At 30.2% G+C, this 20,316-nt stretch overlaps 1 protein-coding gene across 1 annotated transcript; it reads left to right on the forward strand.

Annotated features, from left to right (window-relative positions):
- The first annotated feature begins 1,731 nt into the window (after positions 1 to 1,731).
- On the forward strand, positions 1,732 to 18,774 carry LOC134727625 (uncharacterized). Its single transcript, XM_063592007.1, has 11 exons — positions 1,732 to 1,945; positions 2,450 to 2,564; positions 2,979 to 3,126; positions 4,392 to 4,564; positions 7,299 to 7,494; positions 8,315 to 8,392; positions 9,530 to 9,673; positions 10,458 to 10,654; positions 11,642 to 11,942; positions 13,150 to 13,251; positions 18,649 to 18,774. The coding sequence occupies exons 1-11, from the start codon at positions 1,732 to 1,734 to the stop codon at positions 18,772 to 18,774; spliced, it is 1,794 nt and encodes a 597-aa protein (XP_063448077.1).
- Positions 18,775 to 20,316: the final 1,542 nt, after the last annotated feature.

A 20,316-nucleotide genomic window follows, 5' to 3' on the forward strand; every position in this document is an offset into this window, starting at 1 on the left:
CAAACGATGGCAAAATTGCATGCTCCTGACTTGGCACAGGCACGCCATACATAATGTGGCAGGGTTAAACATGTTACAACATTTTTGTGACACACAGTCATATCAGGGATGGGCATGATTACTGACAAATGTAATCGATTAATAATCGATTACATGAAGGATTTTTGTGCAATCGATTAATAATCGATTACTCAAATTTTGGTATGTAATCGATTACAATCGATTACTTTATCATAAGTAATTACATTACTTTTCGATTACTGTCAATTACATTTTGTACATACTTCAACATTTCAACAAAAAATAACACGAGTAAAACACAATTATATTGCTCAACATTTGTGGAAATTAAGATCTTTACTAAATGCATCATGCAAAGCATTATTTCTAAATTATAAATTAATAGCTGTCTCTTGATGAAGATTAGAAATATTTAAAAAATCTTGAAATTTTGACTTTCAACATAAATGAAAGATGTCATCGCATTGCAATAATAACTTATTCATAACTAATTGTTTTTCAAAAATTTAGCTTTCTTACTGACTCACGTAAGCTTTTTTGTTTTAACTCTTTGCAAATATTTTTTTTTTGTGCATAGTTTATCATAATGTTTAAAGAAACATAAAAAAGTACAATAATTAATTAGTTCAGCTAATTTTCAAGATCAAAATTTATTTTTATAATAACATGCATGATTTAAACCTTTTGTTTGGATAACCACCCAAATAATAAGATTATTTAACTGCCACTGGAGTACAATTTATAACCTGGGGCTAAATATTATAAATTTCCTTCTTATTAGACATAAGATAATTGAAATAAAAACAAAGTATGTTTGTTATTGATTAGAAGTCTTTGATCATCTCATTAGTAAAAGCAAGAATGTTGTTAAGATTTGTTAACTTCTTCAATCAAATTATATACAATATATATATGTATATATATATAGTGTCAAAGGGATACATGTATCTGTTTCTGAAAAGAATTGCTATGCCATGTATCCATTGCCATTGGTTCATTGTTAAAAGGATTTTGTGTTCTTTTCTTAATTTAATTTATGTACATGTATATCATAACATTTAAGAAATCAACTGTTATCTATTCTAAGCTTTAATTTCAACTCTGATTGAAAATGATGTTTTCAGGAAATTTAATACACATAAGCTTACTGCTTATAAAAAATGTAGTACAGAACTTAAAGAAAGACAGACACATTTCTTATTTAAGATCTATTTTATTATTTTAAATCTATTTTCTTATTTAAATATATTAAAGCTCTTGAATTATTGACAAGCACATATATCCATTTGTTTCAAAAGCTAGATATAAAGTAAATTTAGGTAGGGGATCTGGTTACTCATAATGCAGCTTGAGACAATAGATATAAATAAGGCAGTTGCTTAACTCTCAAGTATTGTTGATGCAAAATTTTTTATCTGTACTACAAAGTGTTACATACATATTTTCCTCTGAAATAGGATATTTTTCATCAAACTATTTTACTAAAGTAATCGAAATGTAATCGAAAAGTAATCGATGATTACAATCAATTTTTTACTGTAATCGATTAAATTACGATTACATGTAATCGAAAATGTCTTCGATTACAGATTACTGTCGATTACTTGGAAAAATGTAATCAATTACAATCGATTACGATTACAGATTACGATTACCCCATCCCTGAGTCATATAACAATCTTTCGCAAATTAAAAATAAATCAATGTAACATGTATATGATATTTTGTAGAAATGCTGACATAAGTGATATTATTACGCATCCTGCCAATGGAAAAAAATGGATTGAAGATCTTAATTTCAACTCCAAAACCCCAGATGGACAATCTCTAATAACAATCCCATTAAATATGTTTCTTGATGATACATCCACTCATAAAAGTAGACGCTGGATGCCACTACATTGCATTCAGATGCAACTCTCAGGTATTTTTGTTTAGGTTTGGTAATTTATAAAAGAATATTTAAGTAACGACTCACTGTAATATTTTTTTCTATCTATGAAGAAGTAATATAAAAAATATGGTGCACACTGAATAACCTGTGTATGTTATTTTGAATAAAGAGATTAGAGAACTTATAATTTTATTTTCAATTCCATTTTAAACCAGATTCCATGAAAAAAAATCATGACGTCACGGTCACATGACAAAATTTTGTCTATGAGCTGATAAACTGAACAACATCAGCTAATTAGAAGATTCAAGATGCCTTACATCAATTAGTACATGAGCTGAAAATCACATTATAAATGAAAAGAACATGTTGCAAATATATAATAAAATGTTTTGACAAATCTATGTAAGATAGATATGATTTTGTTAATAAATCTGGCAACCAAAAAGTAAAAAATATAATTTCCACACATTTCTAAACCAACTCCTTTCTGTATCATAATATTGTTAAAGAATTATATATTTGTTTTATTAGGGATTCCTATAGATATGAGGCAGAAACAAGAAACAATTCAGTTCTTGGGAGCAACAGAAAAAGCTGACATTATGGATGTTGCAAAGATAATTATAGACGATATCAAAAGCAATAGGTACATGTACAGTATGAATTAAATAAATAAATGTGAAGAAATAAAATGGGCAACTGTTTGTAAGATTAACTTAAAGATGCTTAGCAAAATATCATCCACTGTTACCAATATATGTTGAAGCTATTTTGGTAATTTTTGCAGTTTATCCTAAATTCCAGATGTTAATTTAAAAAAGCAAATATAATGATATAAAAGACATAAAACAAATTGCTTCCTTCGATCATATATAAATGATACAGTACATATTTTTTATTGTAACTGTGTTTGAAAGATAAAGGAAATACAAAAAAATGGAGCCTGCTGCTTTTAACAAGTTACTCATTGCTATAAATTAGTATTTTAAGAATTGATAATTATGAGAAATACACATCAAATTAAGTGATTCACATTCCTTAGTTTTAATATTTAATTTAGAAATGGAATTGAGACGTTTGATGCAGCCAATAAGAAGAAATGTTTTGTGAAAGGAGTAGTTGATTGTGTTGTTGCTGATTTTAACATGATGTCATTCTGTTGTAATCATCTGGGAGCAACAGCTCAGAAGTATTGTCCAAAATGTTATGTATGTATGACTACACTTTAAATGAATATAATTTTTAAATGATTTACATCTTGAAAGAAATTGAAACTTTGACAAATGAACCAATGAACCTGCATGAACTGTTAACTCAATCCCAGCCTTCCCTTTGTTATATGGAACTTTGTGGTACACACGTACAATGTCAGAGAGATTTTTACAGTTACACACAAGTTATTGTCCTGAAACAAGAAAAATGCGTGTTTTCGGTGCCTTATTGGCCTTTATAGACTGTTTGCCCAATAACCCTTAAAATAAATCCCAACTTTCTAGTTTTGATATTAAACATTGTGGTACAATTTCAGAGCAATTGAAATACTTCTACACAACTTCATGTCCTGACACTAGATAAATCTTTGTTTTTGTCACCTTTGGGCCTCTAATTTCTAAACCAATGGGACAATAACCTCCAAAATCAATCCAGACCTTCCTTTTGTGGTTATCAACATTGTGTTATAGTGTTATGGTTTATGGATGTCTGTTTACTAAAATAATTATCTGGTAACCATCTGTCTTCCTACTACACTGAATGACTTATGTCATACTAATATACAACCAAACTTTTTTTTTAATTTTTACGATCGTATAGATAAACATGAAAGCAATCATCACCCAGCCATAAAATTGACTTATGAGACACATTACATTCCATACACTAAATATAATTGAGTGGATGCTTAAAGTTTCCCAGAAATAAATGAAAACTAAACTTTGACAAATGAACTATGAAATTAAGGTCAAAATCACATGCCACTGTCGGTGGCAAATGTACACTTAACAATCGTTCCATACAACTGATCTATGAAATGAGGTCCAGGTCAATTAAAAACTGTCTGACAGGCATTAGTACAGTAGAAGGTATGCACATACCTTATAAAAAATCAGTGGCTGATCAAGGGGGTGGGTTGGAACATATTAATTTTAAGGAAATTAGCATTGTAAGTCCTCTCATAGGTCCAATTCTTCTTTGAAATTTAGTGTTGATTGACTTTATAAGAAGATTTATGCCCTAGGTCTATAATAACCTTTGACAGATGAAATATGTGCAATAAAGGAGACTTATTAAACCATCCCTTTTTGATACAAACAATGGATTTGTGTCAGGACATATGTTTGGAACCAACCCTGTAACCTCCTTCTGCCCATCTGCCCCTGGAAATCATATAACTATATAATAAGACAGATATTAACATTGCAAAAAAAAAAATGTCTTTCATATACATGTCCTTCATTTTGTTTTATATTTTTAGGCAGATGCAGATCACTTTATGTCGCTTTGCCAGAAAAGGACACCTGCAGATACTAAGCTACAGTTAAGCAGACTTAATTTAAGATCTCTTGAAAAGGATAAAAAGAAATTTAGGGAAAAAAAAGGTGTGAAAGAGCATGACAATGTTATGTGGGATGTATTGGATCCACACAGGTAAACATAAATCAATCAGTATCTGTTCAATATTGATATGAATAAGAAGAAGTGGTGTGAGTGTCATTTATACAACTCTCTATCCAAGAGACAATGTACCCAAGTCAAACTGAACTGCTATTATTAGCTGTTTTTTAGCTGTTATTTACCAGTTTTTCATATTTTTAGCAGTCCTTTAGCTGTTCTAAGCATTCAATCTAATAGCAGTTTGAAAAACTACCACACTTCACCATTTCTTAGCATTCGGCTTAGCATTCGTCTTAGCATTCGGCTTAGCATTCTTCTTAGCATTCATCTTAGCATTCCTCTTAGCAGTCGGGACAACAGTTATGACAGCAGTTCGATAGCAGTTGACCTATTAATCTTTGTTATAAAAATGCTTGGAATTGGCTATGTTTTCAGCTTGAAGTTAAACATTTATTTGAAGATAATTTGATCATTTTCAAATGTGCATTTTGGCTCCATGTTGTGTGGAAATACTTGCTAGTGAAAAAGTGTATTTTTGTCAATATAAGCTTAATTTTGGATGAATTGAATACTTTTACACACCTGCAGTACAGTAAGTTGAAAGTTATAGTTAATGCTTGTGTATATTCTCAATTCTGACAAAACTTTGAAAGGGGGAACAGAAATCATACAGAAAGCCCAAAAAAGGGGGATTGTTGTTTATTTAAATAGAATATCTGATGTTGACAGGATTGTAATAGAATGTTAGCATATATATATACTTACAGCTCAAGTTGTTATTTGAATAAAATAGATATGAATATTATTTTAATCTATTATTTTGTTAAAAAAACATTCTCATATTCAAGAGTTGAAAAAGGGGGAGGTAAACCAGTAGACTGTGAATAGCTGATTGGTTAAAATTGTCCAAACAATCCATTTAATGAAATTAATTTATAATATATAATTTTACTTTAGTTTGTTTCAGAAAAAAGAAACATAATATATATTACATGTATCAAGAATTTATTTGTTTAAAATTCCACATTTAATAGAATAAAAACAGTACATTTGGCATGTTTGGTAATAAAATAATGATAAATGAAATAACTTTTAATTTGAAAATCACTTAGTCAAGGTAGTAATTAGCCTCTTAGCAGTAATATCTCTTCAATAAGTTGCTTTTTTAAAAGTCTTGATAATTAAAGTGCTTTTTTAATTGTTCCTATATCATTAGAGCCACTAACATAATTAATAAGGGGTCTAAGACCAGCTAAAGTAAGTGATTCTCACATTTTTGTTTACATTCCCTTACAATTAAGTCTGCTATTAGATTGGGTAGTTACTGCTCTAATTACAAATATAAGTTTAAGTACAACTTTTTGAAATTTCACAAAGACTAACAGTAAAATATTAGAATTTTAATAATTTTTGCTTTCGCATCTTGTACACGGTATATTGATTACCGGTATTCATGTGTCACCTTTTTGTATTGCAACTTTTGGCAGATCTGATAGCATTCCACAGCAGTTATTAGCAGTTTATAAAACCATATTAGGATGTATAACTTAGCAGTTGCCATGAATATTCATTATTGACAGCTGTTATTATAGCAGTTCCCATAAATATTCATTATTTGATAGCTGTTATTATAGCAGTTCTCATGAATATTCAGATCTCATTTAAATTTTTCGTTAAAAATAACTGCCAAAGAACTGTGAAGGCTAAATAAACTGCTAAGAAACAGCTACGGAATGCTATTGGAATGCCTTTATGCAAATTAATCATTGCCTTATATTTGGTAACTGTGAATGCTAATAAACTGCCAAATAACTGCTGTCAAGTGGGAACTGTGAATGCTAATAAACTGCTAAATAACTGCAGTTCACTTTGACTTGGGTAGTTAAAATAAACAATTTTAGGTTACAGTACAACCTTTAACACAGAGCCTTGACTCATCCCAAATAGCAAGCTATATAAAATACCCCAAAATTACTAGTATGGAACAATTTAAACAGTAAAACAGACTAATTTGAATACAAAACAAGAAAATGGAAGTTGATAGAAATTCAGCGGGTTTAAACATTTTTACAGACCCCAACCTTTACACTTACATTACAACAAAAAAAGAAAACCTAAAGAATAATTGAAAAAATAGGATAAGACCAATAAGTCATGGGAATATATTATACAATTATGGCACGTTGAAAACATTGGAAAAGGTGGATATTCATTGATTCTACAGGGCCACAATTGTTTTATTATACCGAACTAACAGTGGAAAGGCATTTCGAACACTTTCTATATTATTTACATAACAATAACAAAGACAAGTTGACGTTTGAACATACATTTGTGTTCTAGAATTTCTAAAATGACAACAAAGGTACCGGTAGTATCTTTTTGAAAAATATTGATGGCCCTGAAAAGGACCGTTACTTAATAAGAGATATCATCAGCTGGTGGCACTCTATTCATGTCTAATGCCTAATTTCCTCGTCTCTCGGTGGGCTTCCAGTGTAATGTAAACGCTGCCATTTTGTTTATTTATGTCTATGGTGTCATTTTCATAGGAGATAACTCAAGTTCAAATCAACAAACTCAAAAGGTTATTCGCCTGGTGGAAATTTTTAGGGTTATTCATCCTTCCTTGTAATTGAGTGAAAAACAACTGAATTATTCCATGTCACGTGATAACATTTTACCCAATAGAATTGTTTAAAATATATGTAAGGTATACATATATATATATGTAATAATAGCTCTAATTCATGCCTCTTTTTTATAGAGATATTCCAGTTGGCCTTCTCCACTTATTACCATTAGGATTAATTAAACATTTAATCCAATACATATTCAACAACATTGGAGAAAATGTTAAGACAAAGCTTATGCAGCATTTGCTGTCCATTAAACCTGGAGCTCAGTTTCATGATTTTGATAAACACTTAGGCAGTAGACAAGGGAAGGATTTTAAAGAATATGTGAGTAAATTTATTAATATTCTAATTTGGAGACTCAAGCAAGCATGACATATCCCCCAAATAACCGAAATCTTTTAAATGGGAGACCCCATTTGGAGAAGCAGGGTATATGTGAGTGCTCACGGAAATTTGTTGTAAGACCTGTCATGAGTATAATTTTTGTTTGAAAATGAGTGCTGATTGAATTATTTAAGAAGAGTTATGCCCTAGGTCTATAATAACTTATGACAGATGAAATATGTGCAATAAAGGAGACATAAGAAGACTAATTTCTGATAATCTTTTTATCAATGTATAACCTACAGAAACAGGAATGTGTCCTTAGTAAACAGATGCCCCATCTGCACTATCATGGTCTGTGTTTCTCTGTTCAGTCTAAAGATTAGAAAGATCATATCATAGGGAACATGTGTACTAAGTTTCTAGTTGATTGGACTGCAACTTCACCAAAGCTGTCTTGACCGCAAACTTTTAACTGAAGCGGGACAGACAATCGAGACAAACTAATGAACGGACGCACAAACCAGGATTAATAATGACCTTAAATGGCGCATAAAAGTCACTACTAGAAGTACAACCATTTCTACCTACAGTGTTTTAATAATCAGCATTTTAATATTTAATAGTATCTGGAATGACAGTTACCACTTGCAAATGGTCGTATGTATTTTTTCCATTCTACTATTCAGTATTTATTTTATAATTATGCTTATATATTACAGCCTACTTTTTAAAGATATGGAACAATTAAATGATAATCATTTTTTTTTTAATATTTTAAAAATTTCCCATAGTTTTTGAATGCTATTTTTTTTTTCAGTTGCAAATAGCACCAATTAATATGTTGTATGCTGGTGTTCCAAGAAGATATATTAAGATGGCGACTAGTTTGGCTCTGGTATGTAAGACATAATTAACTTAGTAACATATGAATTTATTTCCATTGCACTTTGTATTGGAAGTGATTGCAGTGTCCTTGTTGAATACAAGGTGCACATTTAAATGTACTATGTTTTTATAACGGTTGACCTTCCCTGCCTTAAACTTTCAAGTGTTTAATTTTATTTTGCTAATCAAGTTTGTTGATATAATTTGTAATTAAATATATTTAAGGAATGATTGTAATATTTTTTCTGTCGATGAAAATATCATAAAATATGTGGTGCACACTAAACATATTTAACAGTGTGAAACACATTTTTATGCCCCACTTATGCCCCACCTACAATAGTAGAGGGAATTATGTTTGTCTAGTTTAATCTAGTCTGTGTGTCCTTCCGTCTGTCTGTCTGTTCGTCTTTCTGTCTGTTCCTCGCACTTCAGGTTAAAGTTTTTGGTCGTTTTTTATGAAGCTGAAGTCCAATCAATTTGAAACTTAGTAAACATGTTCCTTTTGATATGATCTTTCTTATTTTAAGTTTTTGGTCAAGGTAGTCAGTAGTTTTCGATGAAGTTAAAGTCCAATCAACTTGAAACTTCGTACACATGTTCCCTTTTTGTTGTTTTCTTTACTTTTCAGGCCATATTAGATTTTTTACCCAATTTCACGATCAGTTGAACATGGAAATGATAACGCCAGTGGGGCCTCCATGTACTTTAGACACATTATTGTTTATGTTATTTCGAATAGTGAATGACAAAATATTACAGTAATTTCTTATAATTTAATTCTAAATTCCATTTTAAACCGGTGAAAAAATGTTGATGACGCCATGGTCCCAAGACAAAATATATGTGTCCATGTTATGATAAACAAAGCGATGTCAGCCAGTCAGAAGAAGTTATCAAAAAATTTTGTCTGCAGATTCTATGTAATAGATAATATTCCATCTTCATGCCTTATATATCATTTACTCGGTTTAATCATTTCTATAAATATCAGTTTAACAATGTTAAATCTATAAATTTATAGAAGCTGAACTAGATAAAACATTTTAGATACAATGTATATTTTGACATTTTATGGTTTTCAAACTGAATTTATCATAAATCAAAGCTTATTCTGTTTTGAATTTGTTTAATTTTATTTTTAAAGATCCAGAAGAAGTTAAATGAAACATCTTTTCGTTCAGAAGATTTGGACCAAATAAGAGAGGATATTAGAGAGTATCAGCAACTAATATACCAATATGCCCCAGAATTAACCAGAAAAGTAAAAGCACATCTTTTGCTACACTTGGTAAGATGATCATGGGATGTTGTTACTATTGTGTTAAATACTTATTTTGGTTTTGAAAAGTTTGTAAATGTTACAAATTATTTCAAGGATGCATTTTTAATGCTAGTTTAAGAAAATTTGTGATGCAGTAGCAGTCCCTTTAACAAGGAACTGAGTACCTGATACACAGCATATTCATTATATTTGAATTAGGCATTGACTGTCTTATTGTTGAATTTTAAACAAATATATCATGTTACGAAGGGTTATTTGCGAAAAATACCAGTCGAGAGAATGTTAAATTTTGTGAGCGGTAAGGCGAGGGAAATTCATTCTCAAGACTGGTACTTTTCGCAAATACCCCTCAAGAACATGCTATTTCTGTTTAATTACACTGAATGTATTTTTTGGCTAATACCACGGCAGAGAGGGTAAAAAAGGCATATCCTTTTTGCAAATACCCTGGTGGTTTAAAAAAATAAATGATATTCATTTGATAACAGTAAATTGGTTAAAAATACACTGGCTATCAACCAATCAAAATCAAGGATTCTTACATAAGGTGTAATGATAATTTTGATACCATGACCTAAAACACACACACATATTAAATACAACATCATAAGCTTAAGAGAAAAAGAGTGAGCAACATTACCTCAATGACTATGGTAGTCTCAAACTAGAGAGAGAAAACAAGTCATTTTCAAAATATATCATTTGTAATGGTATTCCCTGTAAAAAAAAGGATGTAAAAAATGATTGAAACTTGATTGTTAAAATTAAGTTGTTTTTTTTTAAATTTCAGGTAGATGATATTGAAAGACATGGCCCTCCTAGTGGTTTTCTTGAGGATGGTTTTGAAAAAAAACATGGAAATATAAGAAACCTTATCTTTCAACAGAACCAAAAGGCCAGGAGCAGAGACACTGCCTTCAAATTTGCACAAAACTTTTTGTGTTTCCATGTGCTTACAGGGGGATACTTTGAAAGAAGTAGAATATGGTATGTTGCATTGTTAAACTACATCAAGTGAGGTTCATTTACAGTGATATTGTTTGGCTTAAATTACTGGAGAATACAAAAAAAAAAATCCCAATTTGAATAAAAAATGGCTTAAAATTATCCCAAAAAGAAAACTTTTTTCCCAACCAGTGCAGTCTTAGTCTGTTAGTAGTAATTGAGGATGAATACAAACTGAAAAAAATTCATTTAAATATTTTTCACTCCTAAAATGACTATATGTGCAGATTTGATGGTCTATTTATGTACATTCACTGACAACAAGGGGTCTTATTTCAAATAAGCGTTTACTTCTTGAAATGGGGTCTGCAAATTGAAGTACTCCAGTCAAATTCATAGTATTATAGATTTCCAAATTTGATAAAAATGACACATTTTTCAAATAAAAAAGGGGTAAAGGTAGTTTTGAAAAAAAAAGCCAACAATATCACTGATTTAACACTATCATTTCCAAAAAAATTAGATATGAACAATAAGATGTGTTATAATTACCAATAAGACAAGCCTCAATCCATGTTTAAAGTAGTAAAAGTAAGGAAGTATAGGTAAAAGTACAGCCTTTGCAGGATTTTAACCCTTCAACTCATTTGGAGCAGTGATTTTACTGGACAAAAGAAAAATAAAATATTTAAAACTCTTTTGACATGTTCAGTTTGATATTCAAGCATGTAACATATGTTTGATGAAGCTTGGCTGATATAGCATTAGCAAGGTATTTATTTCGTTTTTTAAAACAAATAATCATTACAATTCTCATTTTTACATATGTTTGTATGTATACAGTAATATCTATTGTTTGAAGAAGGTTTCAGCATGTTGACTTCTGTTTCATTAAAAGGGGGAAGAAGGGGGTCAGTGATGCAAGGTCACTGTTTGCTAAAAGTAATAGTCATTCTTAAGCATAGTTAACTAAAGTGGCAAGTACATTTTTTAATATAAGAGGTTATCATTTATTTTGATAATTTTCAGGACACAAGCATCTTCCAAAGTACTAAAATGTGGTGAAAAGGGGTCAATTTTGAAATTTCTTGGTATAGCACCAGAAAAAAGCAAAATACCAGGAAGAGTTTCTCTCTTAAAAAGAGATGGAAATGGACATCCCATTGTTGAGCGTGAAACGCAAGATGCGTTGTTACGCATTACACTTCAAATGGAATCAATAGTTGAAAATGATAATTACACCATTGAAAGAGGTACGGGTGTATGTGCTCAGAATGGTGATCTAATACATGCTGGTGACTGGGTGAAATACAGAAATATAAATAGTAATGTAAGTCAAATTATTAATATATATATTTACATTTAGTTACACAGTGTCTAAGTGCACAGTTATCTTATTTAGTTTTTCAGAGATACTACTCTTTTCAATATGCTGTTAAGATATATAGATATATTGAAATTTAAAATAAAATATATAAGTTCAAAATGCGAAAAAAGATTCTTTTATTGACTACTAAGTATAGAGAGATAATTACACAGAGTTTGGAAACGTGTGGGATAAGCATGTTGTTATTGCTACTCTGTGATGTATTGCTTCATATCATAAATAAAAAAATCAATTTCATTATGTAGAAGTGGAACACACTGTTTTAATCCTATAGTAAACAAAGAAAAATAAATTCTAATGAATCAATCACATTCAAGCATTGTTGGTATGCAAATTAAATAATATCAGATTATTACATGTCATTTTTCATATCGCATGTATTATCAGCCCTAGGTTCAATATCAGCCCAAGAGCCGCATGGCTCGAGGGCTGATATTGACCGAGGGCTGATAATACATGCGATATGAAAAATGACATGTTATGATCTTTTTATCATATGCTTCAACAGTAAAGAAAAGTAGCAGATTCATATATTGATCCTTTTAGAAAAGAAGTTCAAAGAGTGAAAAGTTCACGGACGTCGGACACAAATTTTTGTACATTCGATATGAATCTTTCTATCATATGCCTCAACAACAAAAAAATATACATTTTAACATGGACGAATCAACAAAAAAAATAATTCAACAATACACATAATAAACATTGTTTGGAAAAGTCAACCTTTTTAAAGTAGCTTTCTAAATTATGTTTGAAACTTTTAAAAAATGCATTTATTGAATAATTTGTTTGTTTTTGTTTTTGTTTATTTTTTTATATTATTTTACACAATACACTTTCCAGTATCCAAATAATTGTTTTATGCACTACTTTGTAAAGTTTTTCACTGAAAACGTAGTATTGAGGTGTATTTTCCGGAATTTGCCGAGTATTACCGGAATGCCATGTGATAACGTTACGGAAAGGCATGTGATAACAATCGAAGCATGTGATAAACTTTTCATATCAGCCCGCTAAGCACCAATTCGTAAAAAATTGGAATAAACGTTAATTCTATGCTATTATCAAACGGTAACAATCATATGTTATTTAGTCTAAGTATATGATAAGAATTGTTATTAGATTACTATTATTTAAATGTATTTTTCAGATCTGCTATGGAAATTTCAAAGAAGCTCTGAAGATCTGTCCTAAAAGAGGATCTGTGAAATTAATAGCTGTGGTATTGAAATGTACCATTACTGGTGATAAGGTTCTTCAGTGTCCGGTTTTGAATCTTTCAAATCTTAAAGAATATGTGCCTACCCTCCAAATATTATCCAAGAGTCCAGTTATTCACAATTGCCAGGAAGCTAGATGCAAAGTTATCGAGGGGTTAAACACAGAAAAAATTGAACAAGAAAACATTGTCAGAAGATCAGTCACTTTTAAGCATAAACTTCAGTGTCAAATCTATTTGTTGAATGTTTTTAAATTGTAATATGATTATTATGTATATGTTGTGTGTAAGATATAAGTTTGTACAAATTATAATTTGTACAGGTACTTTTGTTGCAGAAAGCTCGACATAGGGATAGTGATCCAGCGGCGGTAGCGGCATTAGCTAACTTCTTAACAGCTTTATATTTTAGAGAAAACCTGGGTGCTTCATACTTAGTATATAGATGCCTCATGTTACGAACTCTTAATCAGTCACATGTCCAAAGTCTTTGACCTCATTTTCATGGTTGAAAAAAAGTTAAGTTTTTTTGTAATGTTAATTTCTCTCTTATAAGAAATTGGATAACTATATTTGGTATGTGCGTACCTTGCAAGGTCTTCATGCCCATCAGACAGTTTTCACTTGACCTCGACCTCAATTCATGGATCAGTGAACAAGGTTAAGTGTTAGTGGTCAAGTTCATGTCTCTGATATTATAAGCAATAGGTCTAGTGTATTCAGTGCATGGAAGGACTATAAGGTGTTTATGTCCAACTGGTAGGTGTCATTTGACCTTGACCTCATTTTCATGGTTTTGTGTTTTGGTCTGTTTTTCTTTTACTATATGCAATAGGTCTACTATATTTGGTGTATGAAATGATTGTAAGGTGTCATGTCATGTCTTAGTAACAGGTGTCATCTGACCTTGACCTCATTTTCATGGTCCAGTGGTCAAAGATAAGTTTTTAAGTTTTTTAGTTTTGGTCTATTTTTTAATACTTTATGCATTAGGTCAACTATATTTGGTGTATGGAAATATTGCTAAGTGTTTGTGTTTTGGTCTGTTTTTCTTTATTTATAAGCAATACATCAGCTATATTTGTTGCATTGAAGAATTGTTAGCTGTACATGTCTGCCTGGCATGGTAATCTGACCATGACCTCATTTTCATGGTTCATTGATCAATGTTTCGTTTTCTGGGTTAATGTTGAGTTTATGTGACAGTTGTAATAAAGCTTTATATTTATGTCTATCAAAATGATATCAATGATTAGTTAAAAAGGCGAGACATTTCAGTGTGTCCACTCTTGTGTGTACAAGTTATAAGTTGTTTGATGCATACCATCTTGTATCAGGTGATACAGATTTATCTTCTTAAATGTACCTGTTAATCTTTTAAATTCAAATTTATATAAGCCAACATAACATTTTATTAAATACTCCTTGTCCTTAAACTGGAAATAAAAATATCTGAATGGTTTAAATTCTCATGTTTTTTTGTATCAATGCTCAGTATTTTGAGTTATCATGTAGTTGTGAAAATAAGAAGGTAATATGTGAAACAAAATATTGTATGCTTGCATCATCCATATGTGTGGATCAATTCATAAAATACTGATAACTTGTACAAATAATCTGTAGTAATTATATAATTTTTTATAATTTTTACAATCATTAAACTTGTACACAATATATATTACAAATTTTTGGCAAACAAATCTGTATAACTAGTATTACCTAAAATTGTTTTCATAGCATCATTTATCAGTTGAATTCATTAAACCCAAATGTTCATTTAATACCTCTGCTAGAAAAATATATATTTGATTTGTAATTTGTCACTTTGATATTTGGTTTATGATATCTAACAGTTTATGCATCTTGAAATTCCCCCTGTAACCAAATACTTTTTTTTGTAGGAGTAAAAGAAAGCAACAAATTTATTTTATAAAATTGATGGTTATATTCTTCGCATGAATTGTCTTATTTTGACCGAAGCCATATATAAGAGTTATTCCCCCTTATGTATTTGATATCAGTGATATGTATTTCTATCTTGTAAAATTTCAGTATTAGAGACCTAGGATCTTTTAATTTGAGGTCCTTGATTCAAAAATAATAAAATTAGGTCAATGTTAGAGGTCAAAGTCATATCTAAAATTTTTGATTTAAGAAATAATTCATGGCTGCCGTAGATTTATTTTCATTTAAGCATGGGTTGGGCATTTATAATAACTAGTTGTCATATTAAATTTGGCTTATATTTAATTCTTTTCAAAAACTTTGTAAGATATCAACAACATATTTTTACTAAAATGTAAATTGTGACATGTAACACATAAATTTTGGTTGAAAGAGTACGCTTAAATTAAATTTGAGTTTTCTTCCCTAGGCATAAAGTGATATAATTCATTAACCATATATAATTAAGATCTATGATCTCTTGATTTAAAGCCCTTGTTTTATGCCCTTGAAAATGAACTCAAGGTCAAAGGTAAATTTTATGTTGTAGATTTTGAACTTTGTTTTTACCGCATATGTATACACGATAAAGCCATGGGACTTTTTGCATTGCAATGCAAGCTACTTGACCATGAAAAAGCCAACATGAAGTGATGTGGTGTAAACCAGAAGTATTTTTTTTTTGTACTTATTTAATGTAAAAGTATATTGAATCATATACTTTTGGAATCAGTATCAATAAACTATCAAAGAATACCAGAAATGACATATTTTAAACCGAAAGTAATTTAATCTCCTTTATTTAGAAAACAAATGTATAGAAACCATATCTTTTTGAAAACAGTCACTATCCTCTGGTCTTTGTTTGTCTTGTATTATTTTAATTTTAGTTTCTTTTGTACAATTTGGAAATTAGTATGGCGTTCATTATCACTGAACTATATAGTACCTTATATACGCGCCTTATTCAGTGTGCATTAAACTTTTTTTGTTATTTCTTCATAAGCAGAAAAAATATTACAGTCATTTCTGGAATAAAATTGCAATATTTTGTATTAGCCAGAATCAGATATAGTAAGAATATAACATGAAGATCATATTTTTTGACACATCAAACACTTATTGAGGATCACTGATATCTATTTAAGTCTCTGGAAAATAGTTTAAATTAATATTAAACTGTTTCAACTGTTCAATTGTAGATTTACTTTTATTTTGTCATAGATAGTTTGTGCAGATTCAATTTCCAACTGCCTAATATTATCTATATTTCAAGTAACATTGGAAAAACTTTCACAATGAGAAATGACCAACATATTTCTGTACCAAACACTTACCCGTACTCTAAATAGTGTACCTATGCTTGAGTTGAATTGTGTAGATTTCAGGTTGTTATTTCTTGGACACATTCACCATGTCTAATCATACGTATTACAATGCATGGTGTCTTGTTTAATCAATATATGAAAAAATTAAAATCCCTTTTTTCTGGTTTTTGTGTCACCTTGAGTCAAAAAGCAGGACTAAGGAATACTGTTTCTGAAGTAGGCACATCTCATTTCCAATGAGCTTTTCTCATCACTTGGAATACGGCGGTGTAAGCTTTTTACGTTTTGAACTTCTTCTAGAGAACCACTGAATGGAATCAAACCAAACATAGCATGAATGTTCCTTATGAGGTGATAACCAAACATAGCATAAATGTTCCTTATGAGCCATCATCCAAAATGGCCACCAGCAGGGGACTTACTTTAACATAGGACCCTATGGGCAATACATATAAATGACTTCTTTTAGAAAATAATAGTATTGAAACTCATCATTTCAATGAAGATAACTTGGTCCAAGCTCCTTCAGTCATGGTCTATTGACTTTGAAGTTTTCTATAGCTTACATGTTAAAGTTTCTGATGAATTAGTTTACAGGGGATCTCCTGATGTATAATAAGTCTATGGTATTTCACATGTTATTATATAAGCGTCTGCACATCTCATTTCTGTGGAGATTTTTTACTTCAACCCCTATGCGTTGTTTATTGACTTTATTGACCTTGCAATATTTTCATAACTTAAGTTTATGATTATATTGTGACTGAAACAAGTACTTTTAAGTTAATGATATTAAGTATGCATTTTCCTTAGCATTGGCATATATCATTTCTTTAAAGATTCATGCATTATCTTATGCATTTGTTACAATATCATAGTTATACATAGGCAAAACATATGTATGTTTACACATTTATTCAACATCTTCGATCTAAGATCACTAATGAGATTTGTGAACCATGCAAAACTATCAGGGTTTATCACTAATATATATGGTGTTAGATTATAAATTAATATGCTGAATCTGGGAGTAAAATAGGCTGAATATGCTCTTCAAATACCACAAAAATACCTTTTTTCACGTAATTTCCAACATAAAGAAAAACATATGTTTATCATATGATTCATAAAAAACATATGTTTTTCTTAAGATTTTCAACAGCTGTTTTTCATATGTTTCATGAAAAACATATGTTTTTCATAAGATTTATGAAACATATGTTTTTCATATGAATATGTTTTTCATATGTTTCAAAACAGACAGAAAACATATGTTTTAAAACATATGATTATCATATGATGAACAAAACATATGAAAAACATATCAAAATCATATGTTTTTCATATGTTTTATAAAACATATGAAAATCATATGTTGCAATTTTTCCTGTGTACACATGTTTATTTTTCTTTGTTTAATATGTATACTAATGTAAGTTATCAAAACTGCATTATAACGAAGATTGTGTGTTGTAATTAGAGACTGAATACGATAATTAGATGACTCATCGCAGCGCTCCAGAAACGTAAGGACACCACAGAGAGCAGGAATAAGTGAAATACTGAATAAGAGTAACTTGAACATAACATACACACATAGAAATTTAATAGCGTGATATAAATTGTGCTAAATTAAACAGCAGTTGAATATTTTTTAATGATTAACATCTCAAAATATAGAAAATCATATGATATGGTAAGATTCCATCAGAGAAAAAATGTTACAGGCTCCACTTATTAGGACAATAGTGTAACCGCATACATACAAAACTTTAGTTATGAATCAATATTCAAAAATCTGATTACAATGTCTTATTAATTACCTTTGACAGTAATTAAATTTAAAGAAAAAATCAGTAAATTGTTAAGTATGGTCAAAGGAATATCTGATTACACAAGAGTAATGACTAGTAAGGAACTCAAAATATCCCTTCAATCCAATATTTGCATAAGAGTTTTTCGAGTTACAATTAAACTGAAATATATAAATTAAAAAAAAGACAGCTATTGTTGATTATAATTAACTGATTATAAGCAAGTTCATTTGAGTAAATATAAGGACTGTATCTAAGGAATTCTTAATAATCTCAAGACAAAATGTTTAAACGATATCTAAGATAACGGTTAGACTAAGTGTTGTTCCATTTTTCTATTTCAGGAAATTAGATCGGGTATGTATTACTTAGCAATAAACGATAAACATAACAACAGAGGAAACACTCAACAATTAATGGGGCGCAGTTCGTACACATATGAACATCTTAAACCTGTCGATAAGTTTTAATTTACCTAACGAACAAACATATTGCTAAGGAGAACAAATACAGTTGAATATATGCATGTCCGATGGAAATTCCCAAATTATCGTAGTTGAGGTTTATTTATATATATTTAAAAAAAAATTAAGAATAAGCATTTACACAAAAATCATTAAACGACGGACGTACAATTTAAATATATTTGAGTAGTATTCGTGTTGTATTTCTATGGCGCACAATGACCTGAATATTGCGCCATTCTACCACCACAATGTTTGCTGCTTTTAAGCAAAGTTTTGAATAAAGTTTTAAATAAAGTTTTTTTTTCACTCACATTTTTTTTTGTACACATAGAAAAATGTGGTGTGAATGCCAATGAGACAACTTTCCATCCAAATAACAATTTTAAAAAGTAATCCAGTATAGGTCAATGTACGGCCTTCAACACGGAGCCTTAGGTCAAACCGAACAAAAAGCTATAAAGGCCCCCACAATTACTAGTGAGTGTAAAACCATTCAAACGGAAAACCAACGGTATAATACATATACTGTGGATTCCAATTTTGATACCAATTTTCGTGGATTTCGTAGGAACAGTTGAACCGCGAATTTAAATGTTCAACGAATGACAAATTTTCTCATGGCTTGTACACAGACTTCGGCAAAACCACGAAATCAAATATCCACGAACATGTAAGTTTGCATCAATCCACGAAAATTGGTATCCACAAAAATAAATGAATCCACAGTATTTGCGAGTTTAAATTGTTTCATATTCTAGAAATGAACATAGCATGTATCTTTTTAATAATTTCTAGATTATTTTTAAACAGTTTTATTCGAATACCTACAATTTTCATACTTTAAATCATTTAAACAGAGTTTATGTACTACTAATATATTTCCTATTTACGCCAATTTGTTGCAAGAGCGTTTTTATAATGACAGCCGAAAAAAACTGATATCAAGATATATTTTGACCAATATGTATTTAATCGTTTGCAATGAGAAAGCCCTGGAAGTGAAATGTTGTGGGGATATTACCAAATTCTAATATTCATATGAAGCTGATTCTAAACGAGAACTTCTAAGGAAGGACGAAAATAAGTTAGCAGAATGCTTTGACAGTACTGTCCACTCTATAGAAGTTGTTCTTTCACTAAATAAATCAAAATTTGGTGTTCACATTTATCCAAATGGACTTGAAATAAAGAATTCAATTAAAAGCGTTAAGTGAGCCTCATTCAGTGTCCAGAAATTGACAATAAGGTTCGGCTGAACATAGAACTTCATTAAATGATTTCAGATTCCCAATTGTGGAATAGCCATGTTATGTTGAGGTAGTAACATTCCAACAAAACGGGTGCCATATGTTAATCTGCTTATCTTTCCTGAGCACATGAGATCAGTCTCAGTTTATAATCGGGTTTGTGTTTATCACTGTGTAGTTTTGTATGTTCTGTTTTGTCTACTATTGTTTGACGGTTTTGTTAACAGTAAATGCGTCTGTTTTGTAATCGTGTTTTTGGATTAGTCGTTATCAGTTAATTTGCTATCTTCTTTTTCAA

Source organism: Mytilus trossulus, chromosome 8 (assembly GCF_036588685.1).
Source record: "Mytilus trossulus isolate FHL-02 chromosome 8, PNRI_Mtr1.1.1.hap1, whole genome shotgun sequence".
Classification (NCBI taxonomy): domain Eukaryota; kingdom Metazoa; phylum Mollusca; class Bivalvia; order Mytilida; family Mytilidae; genus Mytilus; species Mytilus trossulus.

What these genes read in the sequence shown, in the direction of transcription:
- LOC134727625 (XM_063592007.1), top strand. Translation starts at nt 1,732, where the DNA reads ATGTATATGATATTTTGTAGAAATGCTGACATAAGTGATATTATTACG. An exon ending in GATGTATTGGATCCACACAG is followed by an intron (nt 4,565 to 7,298) that starts GTAAACATAAAT and finishes TCTTTTTTATAG; the next exon opens with AGATATTCCAGTTGGCCTTC. An exon ending in TTTGAAAGAAGTAGAATATG is followed by an intron (nt 10,655 to 11,641) that starts GTATGTTGCATT and finishes GATAATTTTCAG; the next exon opens with GACACAAGCATCTTCCAAAG.